The sequence below is a fragment of the Podarcis muralis genome, chromosome 1, assembly GCF_964188315.1.
Source record: "Podarcis muralis chromosome 1, rPodMur119.hap1.1, whole genome shotgun sequence".
NCBI lineage: Eukaryota > Metazoa > Chordata > Lepidosauria > Squamata > Lacertidae > Podarcis > Podarcis muralis.
In genome coordinates this window covers 93,790,383-93,812,851 of record NC_135655.1, presented here as the reverse complement: position 1 = coordinate 93,812,851, position 22,469 = coordinate 93,790,383, and the positions used below count along the sequence as shown (strand labels likewise).

Here is a 22,469-nt window from a genome sequence, read left to right as displayed (position 1 = left end):
GGGCAGAAGGCCTCACCTGACCTCCAGTCACCTGCATCGCTGCTGCATAGCAGGATGGGGAGCAGCAAAATGGCGGCAAGGCTGGTGTGTTGCACAGGCAGGAGTGCCAGATTGGCATCTACACTGCACCAATCTTGTACCTTCCAATTCTCCATCCTAAGATGCTGCTGTGATGCAAGCGACCGGAGGTCAGGTGAGTGCTGCTACCCCACCCCACTGCTACTCCCTCCACATATTGCTGGACTATAACTATGATCATCAGCAATCGCTGGCCATGCTTGTGGGAGCTGAAATCTAACAGCATCCTGAAGGCATCTTATTGGCTATCTTTGCAGTAAGGCAGAAGCAAAAAAATGATCTCTTTATCAGCTTGACCCTACTGTGCTAAATTCTTGCAGCAAACTATTCACACGAGCTTGTTCAACAGCAATGAAAGCAACACAACAATATAGTCACAAATGTTTGGTGGCCCTTCTGGGATAGGGTTCACCTTTTTCGGGACGAAAACTGAAATTGGCCCAAAATCTTAAGCCAGCTGCCCTCCCTCAACCTGGATTTAGCATGTGTCTATCTCGCTTTAGAAAAATATGAAGACATAGTGTAGTTGTTGGGGGTTTTCTCCATGTGTTTTAATGAGTGGTCTGGAGGGTTAGACATTACAGAAGGGTCAATTTCTTCAAGCCGACGAGGTTTACTGAATGGGCTTCCCAAGCCCTCCAAATAGAAGAGAGTCACTGCTGTAAGGCAGGCAAGGTTAAATTCGTTGACATCCTCCTGTGTTCCTTTGGGAAAGGATGCTTCAGCAAACTGTCAAGATTTAGAATCACAAATTGTGACAAGTGGTGCTTGAAATGTCTCTCTAAGCCAGATAGAATGAAGCCTGCATGAAGGATTTGCACCTCCAATTAGCGGCTTCTTACCTTCAGTGACAACTTGAAATGCATTCCCAAGGTTACTCTTACAAAGTTGTCACCTAACAAGCCTTTCTCATTCCAGTCGTCCCAAACTTTTCTGAAGTCTCCCCTCCTGCCAAGAGAAAACATTTATGTTTTTCTTAAGCAATCTATAAACTCCAAGGACTTGGTACAAGTTTAAAACAGTTTTTAAAGCATTAACATATTTTAATCATTCATATATACTTTCCCAAACAGAAATCAGAATACGTGGGAAGAAAAATGAAGATGTATTTGGGTTTCATTAAAAAGAACCTGTTTTTTCTTCATTCCTGTACATTAAAACCATCGTCTTTCTGCATTGAGAAGTGGTAATATATAAAAGGTAGCAATAAATTATTCCGATTTCTAAGAACACATCACTGCTGTTGGCTAGTGACAGTGAAAGTATTACAGAATAACTGTTCTGTTTGCACCACCTACTGTCCAAAAAAGTATGTGGAACATATTGGCTTGATAGGACTGATGGGAACTAAGAGAAGTGACATTAGAACAAAAGGTCACTCAGTGCCAACTGCTGAAAGAGCAGCTGGAAAATTCAGTTACTTGACCAAGTGAAAAGTAGCTGCTCAACTCTCATCCCAGGAATGCAGCCAGAACTCCTCAATTGATAATCCGATCCAAAGCTGAAAAGCTGGTGTTACAGGAGGTCTGTCTAGCACCAGGGACCGACAGTGAAACAGATTGGCCCTCCATCAAAAATACTGCAGTGAGACACCTCTAGCACAGTGCCATGATTCGTGAATGTTTTGCAGCTACAGGCAGTTTTCCACACAACCTTCTGCGGATACTCAAGGCCAAAGCAAGACATGTACCTGAAATGCATGACCACCACTGCCAGCCCACATCTCTCAATGACATTGAGTTGACATCACTTGATAGCAGCCAAACAACTGGGTCAGTATTTAGGTAACTCTAGTGTCTGCCAGTGGCAGACTTGAGGCTTTAAAATTTCAGTAACACCCTGTGCTATACCAAAATTCAGTGCCCCCGCCTCTCTTGCCTTCTGTTGTTCATCATTGTTTCAGCACGCCCTGCAGTGCCCCAGTGTGGGCAAACCAGTCACGCTCCCCTAAATCCACCTCCGAGTCTGCAATATCCTTGCATACACCATTTGCCCATATTTGCTAGAATAAAGATGCGTTTCTCGTATCCACAGCATGCATGCCTATATTTTGTGGTCCACTTTTCTGAGTGACTCACCTCTCTCGCTATCCTCATTCTGCCCAGAATCCTTCTGTGCTGTTCTCTCCCAACTTCCACTCTGCTATTTCCATGTATCCATGAGCTTTAGAGGGCAGCCCTCTGTTTGAAAGACTGGTTTAAAGAGAATGGGTTTTTTTTAATAAGGAAAAAAGGGGGGAACCCTAAGAAGGGAGAGCAAGAGCCCTGAAGTTGCCTATCAATGCTTAGTCCCTAGACAACTGTGGAGCGATATACTCTACTTCTACTTTCAATGCAGTAGTTATTTCTAAATTTGATTCTGTACAGTATTCATAAACTGCAAATGTACATATGCACTTTTTATGGGAATTTTGGTCCTCTTTTTTACTGTGCTGCATTTCCTCTGTTTTGGATATTCATATATCCAATGAATATATATATCTACCGTAATGAATTTTGCTTTCAAATCTGGAAGTACTTCTTAAAGAGACACAGTCCATACCACATTCTGTGATCTGTCACTGCCTGGTGCTTTTGAAGCCTCATTCCTTAACTAAATAGACAGCAATTTCTGCATGATTGGCCTGGACAAGAATCTCTTCCTGCCTACTGGCACATTATGCCATTTCACCCATGCCATGCAGTTACAGCCTGATACCAAGCTGAAGAGGAATGCAGTCTAGTTTCTCTTTATTTCTGTTTTCCACCTACCAAAACAAAAATCACCTTGCAAGTTTTGCCTAAGGATGGAGACTGATCTGGATAGCAGCTGCGATTTACACTTTCAAAATCAGAATCTACCATAGTATCTTTCTTTGACCCTGAGGTCAGGGATTCTTTAGCTGTGATTCCTGAACTGCAGGGGTTTGGACTAGATGACTCTAGGGGTCCCTTCCCCTCTACGTTTCTATGAGCTTATGAAAAGCTTCCTCACTATTCTGTGATACTTTCGTTTGGTCCTAAAAACCACAAAGTTCCCTTTGCTTTTTGAAAGAAAAAAAAATTGTTCATATAATAAACATAAATGATTCATTAGCCTGCATTAACTTTGCCCATGAATATTAAGAGCACCTCCTGCCAGTATATGTCTGAACTTTGAACAATATTGTCCTTGAACCCAGTGGCGTAGCGTGGGGGGTGCAGGGGGGGTGGCCGCACAGGCCGCAACATCTGGGGGGGCGCGCTCGCAGCTCTCTGCCCCTACCTGGCTCACTCACTCAGAGTGAGAGTTAGGGGGCGCAAATTACTTGCCTTGCCCCGGGTGCTGACAACCCACGCTACACCACTGCTTGAACCAGTTTACATACCTCTCTGGTGCTTTATGTGCATACTGGGGCCTGCTTTGCTACATAGCTAGGGCTTGAAGATAAGAACTGACACCTTGTAGCTGGGTTCATCTGCCTAGCAAAAACGAGGCAGTCTTGCAGATATTTATTATTTGGCATGATTTTTGTGTGGGTAAAAACCCACTTCATTAGATGCATTGAGTGTGATCTACGCTTACGGGGGCATAGCGAATAGAAAGGTTAAGGTTAAAGAGCGCCGAAATGCAAAAAGCGAACGGCGCTCAGATTGCATGCAAAATGACCATTGGCAGCAGCAGCAGCAGCAGCAGCAGCAGTCGGGGATGGCACAGGGCATCTTAGCATCGCTAAGCAAACCGGCAATGCCGTCTTGGCTCCGCAAAAGCAGTCCAGTGCGTGTGTCTGTCTGCTCAAAAGTCAGTCCCGTTGAGTCCAACGAGACTTGCTCCCAGGTAAGTGTGTCTGTAGCACCAGGGCATTGAGCGGACAGCTGCAGAATGTGGCTTTGCTCTCTGGTTCAACTTCCATTGAAAGACCGAGCTCTGAGGAAGAGGAGAAGCGGGGAGAACCCTGCGCGCTTTCACTTCCCAGCTGCCTGCGCTTCTTCCTCCGAGCCTCGAGAGGCCGCTGCAACCGGACCCTTTGGGGCGGAAGGAGGGAAGCGAATGGGCACCGGAAGCTCTCGTGCGCCGGCCTCCGCCGCTTCCGACTGCTCCTTCCTTTTTCCTGCCTCCCTTTCCCTCTGCGCACGTGGGGTCGGCGGTGGCGTTCGGTCTCCGCAGCCATGGCGGCCAATACCGGGAACCTGCCGATGCGACTGCTACGCAAGAAGCTCCACAAGCGCAACCTCAAGATTCGCCAGCGCAACTTGGCCCGGCAAGCGGCGGGGGCGGCGGACGGCGCGATGGGCCCCGGGCCCTCCGGTAAGACGGCGGCCGGCGGGGAGACAGGGACACGGGCGCCCCGAAGGGAAGCTAGAGGGAAGGAGGGGAGACCAGGGGCGGGCTTTTTCTGTTTCATTTGTGCGTTGGTGTATTGGGTTTCTACGCTGCCCTTCATCCGGGGGCCACAGGGCGGGTGGCTGTATAAAGACGCAAAAAAGTACATTACAGTGTAACGAGCAAAAACAGCAAACCCCCCCCAAACAGCTTAAAAGGGTAATAGATTATTGAGTTAGCCAAAGGCCTGGGAAAAGAGGAATGTATTTGCCTGGCGTCAAAAGGGGATACGTGGCTCCGTCACACACACACACACATGTATTGTGCCCAGATCAGGCTCTCGTGCGCCGGCTCCGCCGCTTCCGGCGTAAAGACAGTGTGTGTCTTTGTATTTAAGAACGTGAGAATAGCATAGCCCGCTGAATCAGGCCAATGGCCCAGTTAAGTTTAGCATCCTGTTCTCAAGGTGGCTGGCCAAGGGGCTGTGTGAGTAAGCAAGATTCGAACACATGAGGGCTCTCCTGTGTTTTGGGGCAACTGGTATTCAGATGTTTGACTGCCTCTGACCATGGAGGCAGAGCATAGTCTTCATGGCCAATGGAGGAAGAAGCAGATTCCTCCAGGAATTTGTCTAATCCTCTTTTAAGGACAGATGGGTTGGTGGCTGGCTCCGCCTCCTGTGGGAGCAACTTCCATAGTTTTAACTATGCACCGCATGAGGAGGTGCTTTCTTTTGTCTACCCTAAATATTGCAACATTCAGTTTCAGGTCATAATAACATAGGAAGACTGCCTTATATCGAGCCAGACCAGCTTGCTCAGTATTGTGTACACTGACTGACAGCGGTTGTCTGGGGTTTCAGGCTAGAGTCTCTACCAACCCTATCTGGAGATGGTGTTGGGGATTGAATGCAGGGCCTTCTGCTATCAAGGCAGATAGTTACTCTACCACTGAGCTGTAACCCTTCCCCAAGTTCTAGAGTTGTGAGAGAGGGAGAGAAACTATGCACTTCCTCCATGCCATGTGTAATTTTATAAACTCATGTCATGTCACTCACCTTTTCTCTAAACCAGACATGTCCAACTCCCGAGAGACTGTGATCTACTCGCAGTATAAAAAAACTGGCAGTGATCTACCCATTGTCATTGGAGGGGGAGGAGCATGCATGGGGTGGATGGATTGCCCAGAATTGTTGAGCTTTTTTTAGGAGGGAAATGCCCTCCTAAAGGAGGATTGCACAGAATTTTTAAGCTTTCCCCTCCGTAACTTTTTGTGCATGATAAGGATCCTGTGATCTACTAGGATCAGCCAGGGATCTACTGGTACATCGGGATCTACTGGTTGGACACCCCTGCTCTAAACTAAAAAGCCACAAGTGCTGCAACTCTTGTAGAGGAGTCATTCCATCCCCTTGATCGTATTTGGTTGGCATTCTCTGAATCTTTTCCAGCTCTACAATATCCTTTCTTTCTAAAACATGTGCGCACTTACTTTTTGTGAGCAAGAAGAGGTTGTCCACTGGGTCCAATAGAGAGAGTGTATGCACCAGTAGTAATTAACTGGAGGAGCTATGAATGTGATCTGGCCCTTAGAATTCATATGTGAAGTTGTTGTTGTTGTTTCTTAAATGGTATCAGACATTGCTTTGATTTATTATTGTCTGTCTCATTAGGAGCAACAGTTGAGGGCATCGCGGAAGACTTTTCCAGCATCTCAGAAGCAGCAGCTGAAGAACAAAAAACAGAGGCTGTGGAACAGACTAAAGTAACACCAAACAATGGTGAGGCTGGAAACACACAGCCTGAGTTGAAAAAGAAGAAAAAAAAGAAGAAAAGAAAAATTGTGGCTGATACAGAAAATGGTATTATATCTCTTACTTTTATCCAGTTGTAAAAATGGGGTACTCAGGTGCCCAACAGTTGCCTGTTAGGTGCTTGGGAACTACAGTGCAAGGGGATTGCCAGTTCTATGCTTTGTAAGTTGCCTTGTGCCGTTTCAAAGTTTACCTCGTCTGGTTTCAAAGTTTAAAGAAGTAGCACCAGTGCCTTGCAAGTGTGAAGCTTCTTCAAAGAGCAGCACTGGGAGGGAGAAGCAGCTTCTGTTGAATGGAAACCTTTTCCACCTCCTAGAGCAAGGCGCACACTCATCAGCTGATGGGCAGATGGGAATGCACCTTGCCCCAGAAAAACAACAATCAAGCCCACTTTAAGATCTGATTGTTCCTTTGAAGGCAGAGCCTTACCTCGCCTGCAGCTGATGTTGTGTGTAGGGCAGATGGGGAGGCCTTGTAGGCTAAAACTGGTTCTCCATGATGTGGGAATGCGGCCAGTGGCTAATACCACAGTGTTGTCTTGTTACTTTCTGGGACTTCTTAGTTAGCCCATATTGAAAGAGCAGTAGATAAACTGGCTGTTCATCTGATTGAGCAACACAATTCTGAATTCTCTGTTTTCTTCTTCATTCTCTTCTGCTTTCTAGGTAACTACTCCACATAGTGCAGAACTAGCTTTTCCCCCCTCTTGCAGCTTAGATGCAGAAACTTTGGTGGTGGTTTATATGTGGCATAAGTACATTTTTGTCCATAGTTTAAATGCTAAAACCAGAGATCAACAACGTGGAATTCTTCCCCTGGCCCTTTCAATGAATATACCAACTACACTGACTGCCATATAGATTCTTGCTGCAGACTGCTAGTTCATATGTACATGTCCCGTGTTGACATTAATTGATTTCCATGCATTGTGTATACACAGAGACTAAGAAAGCAAAAATGGAGGAAGAATGCACTGAGGAAGAAGAGACCTTAAATGGGGAGCCCAAAGAAGAAAGTGGTGAAAGTCTGGAAGAGAAAGAAGTGTCTGAAGATGCTGATGGCCCTTCTTTGCCTCTAGGACTAACAGGCAAGCTCCTCACACACCCCACTTCTTTGTTCTGTTTCTTGTTTAGTGAGATTTTGTATATCAAAATGTTCAGATGGTACTGGGTTTTCTCTTTTTTAAAGCGAACGTTAAGTCAATTGGTAGTTTCACTTATTGTCTGTGGACTGACCCTTGGGAGTAAATTTCATTGAACTCAGTGAGATTTATTGGACTGGCCTCCAGGGCTCTGGATTTTGATTTCTGTTCATCTTGGAGATCAAGTTATCCTTGTTTTGGCACCCGGCTGCAGCACTAACCCTTGGTCAGCAGTGGCAAGGCTTGATGGAGCAGTGCAGCTCACGCTATGTCTGCAGCCCCAGCATTCACATTGGCTAGAGTGGAAGGTGGGGTGGGCAGGAGGAATGTCCCTTTACGGTGCCAGTTCCCAGGCTGTGTATGATTGTACGTAGCATTGTAGCCTTAAATTGCCCAGACATGTGGAACTTTCCCATGTCAATCTGCACAACTCAAGCCAAGAGATATATGTGCAACTCCTTCAGGCATTGCTGCAATGTGGCTTTTGTATGTGGAAAAATTAAACCATCTCAGCAATACGCTAAGCTTATTTGGTGGTCAGATGATTCCAGAGAAAGTTGTGTGTACTGAGGCTGGATAAGTTAGCTGTCGTAAGAATTTTCCGTGGTGTGCAGAAATGAAATTTGATATTGAAAGACCAGCTTTGTTCTACTTTAATAAGGGTTTGTTGCTATTTATTTTGGCATGTTGTCAATGGAAACTGACCAAGATCATTTCTGCCTTCAGGTGCTTTTGAGGATACGTCCTTTGCTTCCCTTAATGGCCTTGTCAGTGAGAACACGTTGAAAGGAATAGCTGACATGGGCTTTACGCACATGACAGAAATTCAACATAAAAGTATTAAACCACTTGTGGAAGGCAGGTAAGAAATGACTTGTGGAAGGCAGGTGTGTTTTGTATGGACTCTTTTTGTTTTGTTTTTTGGTAATTGTATCAATGGCAACTAGCCATGATAGCTGTGTTCTGCCTCCACAACTGGACGCAGCAATGCTTCTGAGCACCCGTTGCTGGAGATCACAGGAGGGGAGAGTGATCATGTGCTCAGATTCTGCATGTGGGTTTCCCTGAGGCATCTGGTTGGCCACTGAGAACAGAATGCTGGACTAGATGGCCCATTAGCCTGATCCGACAGCGCTCTTTGTATGTTCCTATGAATGCAAAGTAACTAAGGAGATAGCTCTCGGATAGCCACAGAATGATTTCTCCTCTCCTCCCCACCCCGCGTGCTGTTACTGGGGTTGCTATCTTGTGCATACTAGCCGGATAAGAGCCCAGTGAATGCAGGGGTAATATTTAGCACGACTCCCAAACACACCATATGGAACAGGGAAACGCACATCTGTAAGGGAAAGGAGAGGAAGAGCAGGGCCTGTTTGCACAAGGAACAGTCTGATACACAAATGGGGCATCACAATTGGATATCGCCCCATGGGACTTAATTTGAATAATTGCTTATAGGATCAGGCTGCATTTCTTTCTATCTCATTGCTGGGTTGTGAGCATTGTATTAAAGCATTCCACATTAAAATCAGTTAAGGTTGTGGTGGAAAATTAAAATAGTGACAGCTTCAAGTAGTTCCACTTATGTATTTTGGAAAACGATTTTCTGTGTCGTATGTAATAATGTAGTTTAGGCCAGTGTTTCCCAACCTTGTGCCTCCAGCTGTTTTTGGCCTACAATTCCCATCATCCCTTGCCACTGGTCTTGCTAGTCAGGGATGATGGGAGTTGTAGGCCAAAAACATCTGGAGGCACAAGGTTGGGAAACACTGGTTTAGGCAGCAATCCTATGCCTAGAAATAAGCTCAGTGGGACTTACTTTTGCCTAGGCATGCATAAACACAATTTATAATTTATTTATAATTTTTACCTTCAAAATTATTCTTATTTGACTTTAAATTGTTTCAGCTTTCCTGCTCCTAAATTCAGTTCTTTGTACTTATTTTATCTGCAGAGATATTCTAGCAGCAGCAAAAACCGGCAGTGGCAAAACTCTGGCATTTCTTATTCCAGCCATAGAACTCATCTACAAGTTAAAATTCATGCCCAGGAATGGTAAGATTTTCTGCATTGCCTTCTCACTTGAAAGTCTGAAGATAAAGTTGGGGATAATTGTTTGCCATTATGGTCTCCTTTTTGCATCTTTCCCTCTGCCCCCTTCCAGGAACGGGCGTCCTCATCCTTTCGCCTACTCGGGAACTTGCCATGCAGACCTATGGTGTCCTCAAAGAACTGATGACTCATCACGTCCACACTTATGGCCTGATAATGGGAGGCAGTAATAGATCTGCCGAGGCACAGAAACTTGCAAATGGCATTAACATCATTGTGGCAACTCCAGGCAGGCTTCTGGACCATATGCAGGTAGGAAGAGGAGTGCGTAGCTCAGAGCTTATTTTGTGTGCCTTGTGATAGCTGGTGACACTGTTTAAATGCCTTGCAGAATACTCCAGGGTTTATGTTCAAGAACCTGCAGTGCCTGGTGATCGATGAGGCAGATAGAATCTTAGAAGTGGGATTTGAGGAAGAAATGAAACAGATCATTAAGCTCCTACCAAGTAAGACAAACATTCAAATTGTCCTCATTCTTTCTTTCTTGAGATGGCAGGGAGAGCGGCGGTCCCAAAACACTTTATTTTTATTTTTTGCAGTTCTTGCTCACTTCTTCAGTGTCTCTTGCGTTTTCATTTTAAGCACCGTACAGAATTTTAAATGGATGTGCCTTCCTTACAGCGGGCTGGATAGTAACATTTGCAGAGTAATCCCATGCATATTTACTTAGAAATTACTTCCACTGTGTTCAGTGGATCTTACTCCCAAGTAGGCATATCTGCATCAACACTTGCTAATAAATAATAATGTTTTTGGTGTGCTTCTACTTCAAAACTGGACTGCTATGAAATAATTTGGCTCTTAGTTGGAAAAACCCCGTGACCGGCTAATTTTAGAAATATCCAGGTTATACAAAGAGCAAGTGTGTTTCTCATAGCATTAGTGTGTTTTATTTCATTCAAGGTCTGTTGCTGTAATCCATTCAGTTGAAGTTGCTTCCTTTTCTCCCTCCCAGAGCGTAGGCAGACCATGCTGTTCTCTGCTACACAAACCCGTAAAGTTGAAGACCTGGCCAAGATTTCTCTAAAAAAGGAGCCATTGTATGTTGGGGTTGATGACAATAAAGAGACAGCAACTGTAGATGGGCTTGAACAGGTAACTATCAAGTGATGGTGGTGGTGGTGGAATAGAAAGATACATTAGCTTCTTAGCAGAGTTTGTTTCATTTTTACTGTCCTGGACACTCATTTTTCTGCTTTTATCAGATTTCACTTTCTCCAGGTGCCCTTTGTTTTTCATATTGTCCTGGTTCTCATGTACAGTGGTGCCTCGCAAGACGAAATTAATTCGTTCCGCAAGTTTTTTCTTCTTGCGAGTTTTTCGTCTTGCGATGCACGGTTTCCCATAGGAATGCATTGAAAATCAATTAATGAGTTCCTAGGGAAACCGACTTCAGACCAGGTCCGGGGACAGTCTGTCCCCCGACCTCTTCTGAAGTCTGGGGGGGGGGGGGACAAGGGCTTTTCTTCCCACCCCCAGCATTTTAAAAAACCCTGGGACAGCGGAGGGCTTCTCCGCTGTCCGGGGCGATCTTAAAATGCTGGCGGGCGGCATTTTAAAATCGCCCCGGGACAGCGGAGGACTTCTCCGCTGTCCGGGGCGATTTAAAAGCCCCTGGGAAGGCAGGCAGGGGGGACAAAGACTTTTGCCCCCCGCCAGCCTTCAGAAGAGGTCCTGGACCTCTTCTGAAGGCTGACGGGGGCGAAAGTCTTTGCTCCCCCCCGCCTGCCTTCAAAAGCTGTCCGGCCAAGGCTTTGCGGACCTCTCCGCAAGCAGCGGCAGCGCTGCCGCTGCTTGCGGAGAGTTGCCGGCATGCCGAAGCCTGCGCGCGCTGAGATCAGCGCGCCCAGGCTTCGCGGACCTCTCCTGCCTTCAAAAGCCGTCCAGGATAGCGGGAAGCGCTTCCCTGCTATCCCGGACTGCTTTTAAAATGCTGGCGGTGGGGAGCAAAGCCTTTCGGCCCCCGCCAGCCTTCCTGGACCTCTTCTGAAGGCCGGAGGGGGGGGGGAAGGCTTTGCTCCCCACCGCTAGCATTTAAAAGAGGTCCCCGGAGATTTCCCTATGGGCTTTCGTCTTGCGAAGCAAGCCCATAGGGAAATTTGTTTTGCAAAGCGCCTCCAAAACGGAAAACCCTTTCATCTAGCGGGTTTTCCGTCTTGCGAGGCGTTCGTTTTGCGGGGTACCACTGTAACTCTTAAGTTATGGTTTAATTCAATTGGCCCAATCCAGCTCAGTGCCTTAACCAGGGTTTGTTCACCATGACTAGACCACACTTTTAAACCATGGCTTGTTGTTGTTTCATAAGCTTTTATTGTTGACCACATATAGTTCCACAGACATGCATCTAGCACAGGTATAGGCAAACCCGGCCCTCCAGATGTTTTGGGACTACAACTCCCATCATCCCTAGCTAACAGGACCAGTGGTCAGGGATGATGGGAATTGTAGTCCCAAAACATCTGGAGGGCCAGGTTTGCCTACGCCTGATCTAGCATCTTCATTGTATAGCTTTCACCATATGCTGAAGCTGTAACTTCACTCTGAACTTTGGACAGTTAATGCCTTTTGTTTTGTGGGACCCAGCACTTGCTGAATTTGTATTGTTCTGCTCTGGTTATAATGGTTTTGCTTGTGTTTTTTTTTATTCTACTGTAGCATATATAATTGTATATTATATTGCTGTAGCCTGCCCTAGGATCTTAATAAATAATTGCTACATGCAAACCCAAACATTGAGATCTGCATCCAAGTTCAGGTTCAGCCAGTGTACATAATGTTTCTAATTACAGCTTACAGCTGATTCCATAACAAACCTGATTCCTATGCACCTGCAGTGGCATAATTACAGCTAAGTGCAGCTTTGAAATAGTGTGGATTCCATGCTGCTGCCTGAAGATATTAATTGTCTACTATCTCACTTGGAATGGTCTTATACCAGATTTAGATTGGGCTTAGGTTTATTAAATTTGTATATTGCTTCCTACTAAAGTCTCAAAACAATTTGCAATTAGGATAAAGAAGATAAAAAAACAGTCACATTAAAGGCAGGTGCTGCCCAAGCGATTTGGGGGGGGGGCGGGAACCATCTTTGCCTGGCACCGAAAGGATAACAGAGTTGGCAGTGACTAGCCTTAAAAAGTCATTCCTACAAAAACTGCAGGAATAGATGAACATTAGTTGGGGTAAACTTTAATTGTACTCATGCAGATTCTCTTTATAGTCCTTTTTTGTAAGGAAAATAGAATTTAAGGGGCTTAAAAGTAAAACCCACATTTCACTGAAATCTTTATTCAGGTGGCCTGACATTTTCTAAGACCATAATTTTTGAACATGTTCACTGGAAAATCCCACTGAATTTAGTTGGATTGCTGGCAAATGTGCATAGGATGGAACTGTAAGAAAACGTAACTGTTTTCTATGATGGGATGTCTTTCTTCCTGCAGCCCCCAGTCTTCTACAGAGGGTTATCCAACCCTCCAGAGCAGATTTTGCCATCACAGCGGGCAGGGGGGAGTTGCAGAAGGAAAGGGGAATCCATTCTGCCAGTGGTGCCTTTTCTACTGGCAGATGAATAGCATTGGAATCGAGTTTGCTTGTTTTTAAAACCCCTATTTGATCCCTTTCCTTTAGTCCAAGGGAATCAACCACACACTTTCACTTCTGGTCAAAATTTTGTTTTTCACAAGTAAGAGATTAGGAAAGGGGTTATCAGAACACAATTCTTTGGGTGCATTTTGGTAGAGTATGCTTCTGTTTGGAAGTTGTTAGAAATAGCACTGTAGAAGGCTATATGTACATAAAACCATTTTCCCAATCATTTTTAGGGTTACGTAGTGTGCCCTTCAGAAAAGAGGTTCCTCCTGCTTTTCACTTTCCTTAAGAAGAATCGGAAGAAAAAGCTGATGGTGTTCTTCTCTTCATGTATGTCTGTGAAGTACCATTATGAACTTCTTAACTACATTGATCTCCCGGTCCTGGCCATTCACGTAAGTATATGTTTTGGAAATGACAATCTACTTTAAAACTGGCCGTGTTTATCCATGACTGTTTTGATCACTCATTATTTATTTTGGGTTAATATGCATAAAGCTGATAATCTGATAAACCAGAATCTAGCAGTAATCCGTCACTTGTGAGTTATTGCGTGCTCCCTTTTCACTGGCTGCGTTCAGAGGTAATGCGAAGCTGTGAAGTATTATTTGTTTAACTGTCCATGAGATGCATGCTGATATATGCCGCTCGAGTACTCCCACAATCTATTGCCAAGGTTCGTTCTTGGCTTCCCTGCTCATTCATGGTTTCTTTGAGAGAAAGAAACCAAAAGGGCTGGTTTAAGCAACGCTAAGCCAGCTGCTCCATAGTTTGTTTCCCTGCTCACCTAAAGGAAGGTGCTGGTGTCCAGTTAAATGAACCATGTTTTAAGCAAACCAATAGCTTAGCGGTCATTATGATGTGATCAATGTTATAAGCCAGACTTTCTCAACTTGTGGGTCCCCAGATGTTGTTGAACTACAACTCCTATCACCCCTAGCTAGCAAGGCCAGAGCTCAGGGATGATGGGAGTTGTAGTCCAACAACATTTGGGGACCCACAGGTTGAGAACCACTGTAAGGCATTTTGACAGTGTTCAACCAGTATATTTACAAAAACTTTGGCCAGCTAAGTGCCATCTTTAACTGACAGCTGATCTCAGACTTATGGGACTTCTAGGGCACACTGTGAATAATTTCAATTGCCCCTCTTTTTGGCAAGAAATTGACCCTGCTCTATGCTATCATGAGACCCCTTTTGCATCTACAGCTGGGCGTTTTGAGCCGACTTGCAAGCTTGAATAATGCATGTAGCTTTGAAGTTACTGTAAATTGCAGGTGGCCTTTTATGAAGCCTGAGAGTGCATAACAAGAATGTCAGCATCTCAGCAAGATTTCAGCAATGGAGTCATAAATTAACCTTTAAATGTCATCAGCGGAACCTTTCTCTTAAACCTGCCTTTAAAATGCTTATGTGAAGAACTCGGTTTTGTCAGCAAGGTTGAAGTTGTTTGTTAGAATGTTGTTAGCTGACAGTTAACCATTTTAAGTGTGTCTGCATTAATGTAGTAAAGTGATCCCTCCCCCCCCCCCCAGTGCCCATACTGTGGAAGAAGCAGAGCATCCTTTGTTTCTTCTTAAATTAACACAAAAATGACTATTCAGGTAGAATTTACTAAATTAACTGCAATACTGTGCACTTTTTAGAAAGAAGGGGGGGAGTTTTTCATTCTCTCCCATAAACAGACTTTTTTCTGTTTTATTTATTCATATTCTGCCAGTTTACCTAACCTGGAAGGCCCTGAGTATTTCCACTGAAATGTGTCATTGCAACAAAGAACTTCCGGGCAGATTTGTGCAACAGTTTAACAACCATTCCACAGCAGAGGTTTTTTATTTTTGGTAGAACCCATTCCTGTGTGCGGGTTTTACTATAACCTCTCTGGAATACAACTCCAATTAGCACGCCATGCTGGCTGAGACTAATGGGAATTGTAGTCTAAAACATTTGGAGGGCACTAGGTTGGTTAAGGAAGTTTTATTGTATGAGCTGCTGCTGGTTTTCTTTACACCCCAAAACAGGTTCACCAAAAAAGGTGTACCATAGATTTCTGTGGGGTCAGGGAGAGGAGAATGCAGACTTAACCATGTGTTATTGGACAACGTCTCTAACCATCTACCTGGAGATTTTTTATAGTTCAATACTTTTTTTGTTATTTCCCCACTGAAGTAGAAAGTGTGATATGCAACATAAATCAGTCTTGAAGTGCTACTCTCAATGGCTATGCTCTGCCTCCCATGTTGGAGTGTGTCTCTGAATGCCAGTTTCTGGGAATTGCAAGTGAGGAAAGTACTGTTGCACTCAGGTCTCTCTCACAGTCTTCCTACTGTAGGCTGCTCTTTTTGCATTTTCTCATAAAAAGCAGCAGTTGCTGCCTTTTCCCATGCTGGACATTTCTTCTGATTTTATGTGGTGGCTAAAAGTGTAAGCTTTAGATTCTCTGATCTAAATCTTACCTTAGGCATGGATTTGCTGAAGTGGTTTTATGCAAACTACAGAGCCTTAGCATACTGGCTGCAGTATGGGGATAGTAATACAGGCCTTAGGGACACGGGTGGCGCTGTGGGTTAAACCACAGAGCCTAGGACGGGTCTGCAACCTTTAAGACAAAAAGAGCCACTTGGACCCGTTTCCGAAGAAAAAACAACAACTGGGAGCCGCAAAACCATTGCGACATTTAAAACAAATATATCTCCGGAGCCGCGATCTGACAGCGGGCAGGAAGGTGACGTCGGGACAGTGCGTGACTAACGCACGCACAGCCCCCATGCGACGTCACAGCCAGTACAGCGCCCGCCACAGTGAGGAGTGTCGGGGCGCACAATGCGCCTCCTCCCCTCGCTAGTATCTGCCCCGGAGCCGCGGCAAAGATGTAAAAGAGCCACATGCGGCTCCGGAGCCGCGGGTTGCAGACCCCTGGCCTAGGACTTGCCGATCAGAAGGTCGGTGGTTCGAATCCTCGCGACGGGGTGAGCTCCCGTTGCTCGGTCCCTGCTCCTGCCAACCTAGCAGTTTGAAAGCACATCAGAGTGCAAGTAGATAAATGGGTACCGCTCCGGCGGGCAGGTAAACGGCGTTTCCGTGCGCTGCTCTGGTTCGCCAGAAGCAGCTTAGTCATGCTGGTCACATGACCCGGAAGCTGTACGCCGGCTCCCTCAGCCAATAAAGCAAGATGAGCGCCGCAACCGCAGAGTCGGTCACGACTGGACCTAATGGTCAGGGGTCCCTTTACCTTTAATACAGGCCTTTCTTTACAGGATTCTTGCAAGAATTAACAAGCACTATTTATTTGGCTGTGCATAATATATCACAGATTACTTCCCACACAGTGGTGGTTCTGACACTTGTTCACACCTAGTTATGGCTTTGTAACAGATTTGGGGTTGGTTTGGCAGTATAATTTTTGACATAATTCTGATATATTTGTAGCCAGGTTGCTATTCATGCGGTGTGATGCATGTACATTATAGGGAGGTGTTGGCTTTCAGGCTCTTTCTGGAGAATCCCATAGTTGCTTATGAACCTCATCTTGAACATCTCACTTTCTTCTAGGGCAAGCAGAAGCAAACGAAGCGCACAACGACATTTTTCCAGTTCTGCAATGCAGATTCTGGAATACTTTTGTGCACAGATGTGGCTGCTCGAGGACTGGACATTCCGGAGGTTGACTGGATTGTTCAGTATGACCCACCAGATGATCCAAAGGTAGTACGATTTCCTGAAAGATATATGTTTTCAGAGACGCTGTGGATTTAACCCACCTAAGAAATTCCCCTGTGTTCCTGAAACTAAATGAGACCGCAAATCTTAATATATTTATTTATGCATATTTATAGCACGCACTTATAATATAGCAAGGTGGCATACGGCGTATAAGAATAAAAATAGAGCATCCATAAATACATCAATAAAATCCCTGCTAAGCTTGACTTCACAGTTTAACATTTAAATTTTATCCATTACATTTCCTCCAAGGAGCGCAAGGTGGCACGCATACGTTTCTGTCCCATACAGTGATTATACCCAATTTCGTTTTGCTTCTGTAGGGTTGCTGTATCCTGTATGTTCAGACTGTTTTCTGAGACCCTTCAGAATGTTTTCTTCTTTTTTTCCCCTTTTTGGGGGAAATTATTTGCACAAGATTACTCTTCTAAGGAAACTATATATATAAAAAAAAGATAAAAGGAACTGGAAAATCTGGTACAGTGGTACCTCGGGTTAAGTACTTAATTCGTTCTGGAAGTCCGTTCTTAACCTGAAACTGTTCTCAACCTGAAGCACCACTTTAGCTAATGGGGCCTCCTGCTGCCGCCATGCCGCCGGAGCCCGATTTCTGTTCTCATCCTGAAGCAAAGTTCTTAACCCGAGGTAATATTTCTGGGTTAGTGGAGTCTGTAACCTGAAGCGTATTTAACCTGAAGCGTATGTAACCCGAGGTACTACTGTATATAGTGAGCAGAGAGCACCATTCTGCACTTGGCAGAGCTCCTCACTTCTCTTGTCTACTCAGCTTTCCTTTTCCTTCCCTCCATCGTCAAATCCCTATGCTGAACCAAAGACCTGTTTAAGTAGCAAAAGTCACAACACTAGTACCAATAGTTATTGGCATGTGGGGTGGCTTGTATCAGCGCAGAAACATCAGCATCCCAGGAAGAGAGAGGCCAGACTTTCACACTGCCTTCCAGTTAAATTGCTTGTTGCTGCATGTTCAGTTTACTGAAACATGCATGTAGCTTTCAGGATTGGAGCAGGATTCATGCTGCAGGTGTTTGCCCTCCAGTATGTGGAGGCCAGTAGCATGGGCATGACGAGGGTGGGAGCAGATCTAGCTAGCATGTTCCTGTCCTCACACAGGCAGTTCTATAATGGCGGGCATGGAATGCCTGAATAAGGCGAGAGTATTGGAATCATAGCTGGCTCCAGCGATGCTCAAGAGGAAGTTAGAGTGGCATTTAGGTGAGACATTGGGAGCCCAGAAGGAAAGAGTTCTTTATTTTTCCCATTGTGTATACTTTTCCAAAGCATCCATGCTTTTCTCTTTTTTTACTAATTTATTTTATCAAAGCTAAATCCATAACTGAAGTAAATAAGAATTTCATTTGGGGAATAGGAGACTTTTATGTAAGTTTAGTTGCGGATCTGTTTATGTATGAGCGCCCTTTGTTGTGCCTCTGTTTACTGTAAAAAAATGTTAGTTACTCTCGCATTGTTTTTTTTAAAAAGGAATACATTCACCGTGTTGGTAGGACTGCCCGGGGTATAAATGGAAGAGGACATGCTCTGCTGATTTTACGTCCAGAAGAACTGGGTTTCTTGCGTTACCTAAAGCAAGCCAGGGTAAGTCAGTGTGGAGCACTGCAGCTAAGCTTTAATGATTAATCAAATAATTTCTACCTGCCTTAATTGCCTAAAGAGTGTTTAACTAAATAACCTTAGTAGAATTGCAGAGCGGCTGCTGTAATGAAACTGCATAATTTAGAAGAAGCTTTCCATCCTATGCATGTGGAGTTTAAGGGAGTAGAGAAAATTTAACACAAGCTATGGATGCCCTGCTTTGATATCCTGGCTGTTGGTCCCATTGCATATCCAGCAGTATCAGAGCAAACAGAATCAGCTTCTAATTCCCATGATGCCAAGGATGGTCATAAGTTGTCAGTAAAATGGTTTGTTTTGTATGTTTTGCATAGAATGGTGAGGGTTTTGATGGCGGCAATACCACCGTGAAGATGGCAGGGCAGTGCTGCTGCATATATTGGTGGTAGCCCACAGAGGGTTCATATAAGCTTGTTTTCCCACCATAAAATGACTCACAAACACATCTTTTGCAGGAATTATGCAAATACGGAAACTTCCATGACGCATTTGCATAGGAATGCATCAAAGTAATTGTCCCCTGTTGGGTATAGAAATGTGAAATGTCTTTGGTTATGAGGGTGTTTCAGAATGCGATTACAAAACAGCTGCTCATGCTGTGTATGAATTTCTATTCCTCTTTGAAGCATTTTTGTGTTGAAATCGCTCGCTGGATTTCTGTCATCACCAAAAAAAACCTGCTTTATTTACACTAATTTAGCAAGTGCAGAAGAATGGGATTTGGGGTGAGCCTCCATATGTTCTAGACAGCTGCTATTTGTTTTTAGTGACAGTTCTCTCTGTTAAGAACTGATGTTTGAGCAGCACCTGTCTTTTCAGTATCTTCCGCATATAATGTAACAATTTTCTTAATTATTCTTTTAGGTACCATTAAATGAATTTGAATTTTCTTGGGCCAAAATTTCTGACATCCAATCTCAGGTAAGATAAAAATAAAAGCGTTTCTGCCACTTGCATTCTTAAGCTTGCTTCACCTATTTCTTTGGAAAAATTTGTACCCCACATATCTAGGTAACTAAAAATAAATACAAAAAGCAATCTAATGAATAAATCATAATAGAAGAACACAGAGTGCACAAATTTGAAGCTATTGTGAGGTGTGAGTGAAACTAAATTTGGATGAATTTTAATCCTGCTACATTTAAAGTAACCGTAGCAACCCACTTATAAAACCGAACATAAAACAGTGTGTGTCTTACGTATGTTGAGGCACCTGAGTGGTACCCTTATGGTCTTTCTTATTAGTGATTATTTGTAGCCTCTCAGAATATTTATACATCCTCATGGAAGGATTTCTAATAGAAAAGACAGTAAAATAATAACAGTTCCCACAGGGCAGTTGACAGTATATGGCCTGAGGGACTCAGGGCAAGCAGAGGAATGGGCCATAGCTGGAACAGACCCTGGTGTCGTTTTGCACTTCCTCCCACAAGAATTTCACTACGAAGGATAAAATGACAGCATGTGAGTGTAAACTGAGTTGACTGCAAGATGTTAATATCAGAGAGGTTGACATTGGGGCGTGATTTTAGAAGCCTTTCCTCTATGGCATTATATATTTTTTAAAAACCTGGAAGTGGAAACATGCTGTGTATATTTTTAGCAGTAGGTAAGTTGGAGACCAGGATATATATTTTTTCAGAGACCTGGTAAAAAGTCCCACTGTAGAATGTGGAGTTTTCACACTTCGTTCTATGAAGGAAATTTATACCTAATTTTCAAATTCTATAGCCACATATTTTTGTTTTTTAAAAAAGGAAAAGAACAGTATTTCTTGATAATGAGCTTGCATTGTTAACTTTGAAAACTACAATTTGATAAATGTGTGTACTATTCCAACTGTATTGCTCTCTTCTTCCAAATGATAAATGTCAGTGTCAGTTACCTGCAAAATGTTCCATTTCCTCATTTATTAGGTGACTGTATAATTGAACGTTCCTTCTGCCTTTGTAATTTTCAGCTGGAAAAATTGATCGAGAAGAACTACTTTCTTCACAAATCTGCCCAAGAAGCTTACAAAGCCTATATAAGAGCTTATGATTCCCATTCTCTGAAACAGATCTACAACGTCAATAACTTGGATCTGCTCAAGGTTGCGCTCTCTTTTGGCTTCAAAGTCCCACCATTTGTGGACCTTAGTATCCTTTTGTTGCAAAGTATTGATTTCTTCCCCTTTCTAAGATTCAGATATGTTGGGATCAACTGTTCACTTATCAGTAAACCAGATTGTGTTGGGATCAACTGTTCACTTATCAGTAAACCTGATTGTGGGGTGGTAGTAGATCTGGTTCAGTGGCAGTTTTGGAAATTCAGAACTGCAGGTGTAGATTTTAAACATGACATTTTCGTGTGTAAAAGAAGGTGGAGGGCATGAGCTTTCAGTGTGTAGCGATAGCACTACTCTTAAGGAGGGCCTGCCAGGGCAAATGATTATGGTCTGCTTTTGTTGTTTCATTCCATCTTGTTTGCATCCTAAAATGCCCATTGACTTTGTGTTTACATGGACCAGTTATTCTATCCTTTGGAACACGACTGCTTCAGTCACAAGCTTGACATAATAATGGTATCTAATAGAGGGCTAACTTTGCTCTCTGTAGAAAAACCTAATTGGAAAACTCTGAGCGATGGCAGTCACTAGATAAGTTTCTACAGGTGTTTTCTTCTCCCTTGTCACACTTGCAACCTAGTTTTGAAAATGTACTGCTAATGCTATGATTCCACCCCCACCCCACCCCAAAAGAGACCTTGGTGCCATCCTTAGAATTTTAATAGCTTAAGCTAATTACATATTTATGAACTTGCATTCCTTGACACCATTTTCTCAGATGTAAACAGCAGCCACGGGAAGAGATTGCAAAAAAGAGGTGGCGGTGGAGGGTTTGGCTATCAGAAATCAAAGAACGTCCAGAAATCCAAAATCTTCAAGCACATTAACAAGAAACAATCAGATAGCAGGCAGTTTTCCCGCTGAGATGCTCGTTCCATGTTCAGAGAAATGGCTTTTGAAAGTGATCCTTCGCTTAATTACTCTGTTCTCTGCAAAGCAAGGTGCATTCAGTATAGAATTTGGTATAGACTTTGAAGCACACACTTTTAGGGCACAGTCCAGTCCTCTGTGATCATTGTACCTAAGCATTGAAGATTCCTTTTTAGCTTTTCCCACTTCTTCCAGCCTATGCTCACATGAATTGGCTGCAGTTCTCTTACCCGGGAAAATAGAATGCCTCTTCCTGTGTCCCCTTTTCCCCTCTGCAGTGCAGGATATTAGTATTCTTGATATACGTCTTGGCTGACCCTTTGGGGGGTCCTCCAGGACTACAATGGATTGGAGCTCAAGTCTCTATCCACTGAGACTTTGTGGCACTTTTTAAAGTGTGCTCTATTTTCTTCCATGGACTCCCAAGTGATTTGGCATCTCTCAGAATTTTTAGGCTGTATGTACACAGATTTTGCAAGAGGTGATTAATACAGTTCTTTTTTATGTACTCTTTAAGTTTTTGTACTCAGAGACTCTTGTGTTTTCTTACAAAGTAAATGTAGGTTGTCTGCCTGCTATGCCACATGGCTGTTCAGAAGCTCTTTAGAGGTTTGACAGCCGACTGGGGCCATGCTTAGAAATTGTAGGTGATTATTCTCCCCACCCCACCCAGTCCCAAGTGGCAATTCCTTTTTCCTCCAAAGCTTCAAAAGCCTTTTTGTAACTTTTGGAAGTATAAAGGATGTTTGAAGAAGAGAGAACCTTTATCCGAGACGTATATAAAGTGATACCTTACCTTGAATTGAAAGCTTTGAAGAAGTTTAGGGGTATTGCGCTCTGTATGAATTTTTGAATTGAGTTTAAATGGTTAGAATTCAAAAGGTCAAACAAAATTATATATCATCGTGTAACACGAATAAACGCCTTTAGAGTTCTGGGCACATAGCGCACTTCTCAGGCTATTGGTTCTGCCACCAAAGCGGATTCTTTCCTTTTTGTCCCTTTTGGAATAGGCTTCAGGCCCTGCAGCCATGTTCCATTAGGGCATCTAGCTTGTGCATTTTAACTGCATGAACTGCCTTTTTCACATGGCAGCAGGAGAG

General features: G+C 43.9%; 1 protein-coding gene across 1 annotated transcript; it reads left to right on the top strand.

Annotated features, from left to right (window-relative positions):
- The first annotated feature begins 4,128 nt into the window (after positions 1-4,128).
- DDX18 (DEAD-box helicase 18) lies at positions 4,129-21,882 on the top strand. Its single transcript, XM_028744402.2, has 14 exons — positions 4,129-4,344; positions 6,032-6,220; positions 7,113-7,259; positions 8,040-8,175; positions 9,268-9,368; positions 9,478-9,677; positions 9,757-9,871; positions 10,381-10,520; positions 13,250-13,411; positions 16,569-16,721; positions 18,240-18,353; positions 19,254-19,310; positions 20,350-20,527; positions 21,215-21,882. Exons 1-14 carry the CDS (start codon positions 4,206-4,208, stop codon positions 21,358-21,360), a joined length of 1,977 nt encoding a protein of 658 aa, XP_028600235.2. The 5' UTR covers positions 4,129-4,205; the 3' UTR covers positions 21,361-21,882.
- Positions 21,883-22,469: the final 587 nt, after the last annotated feature.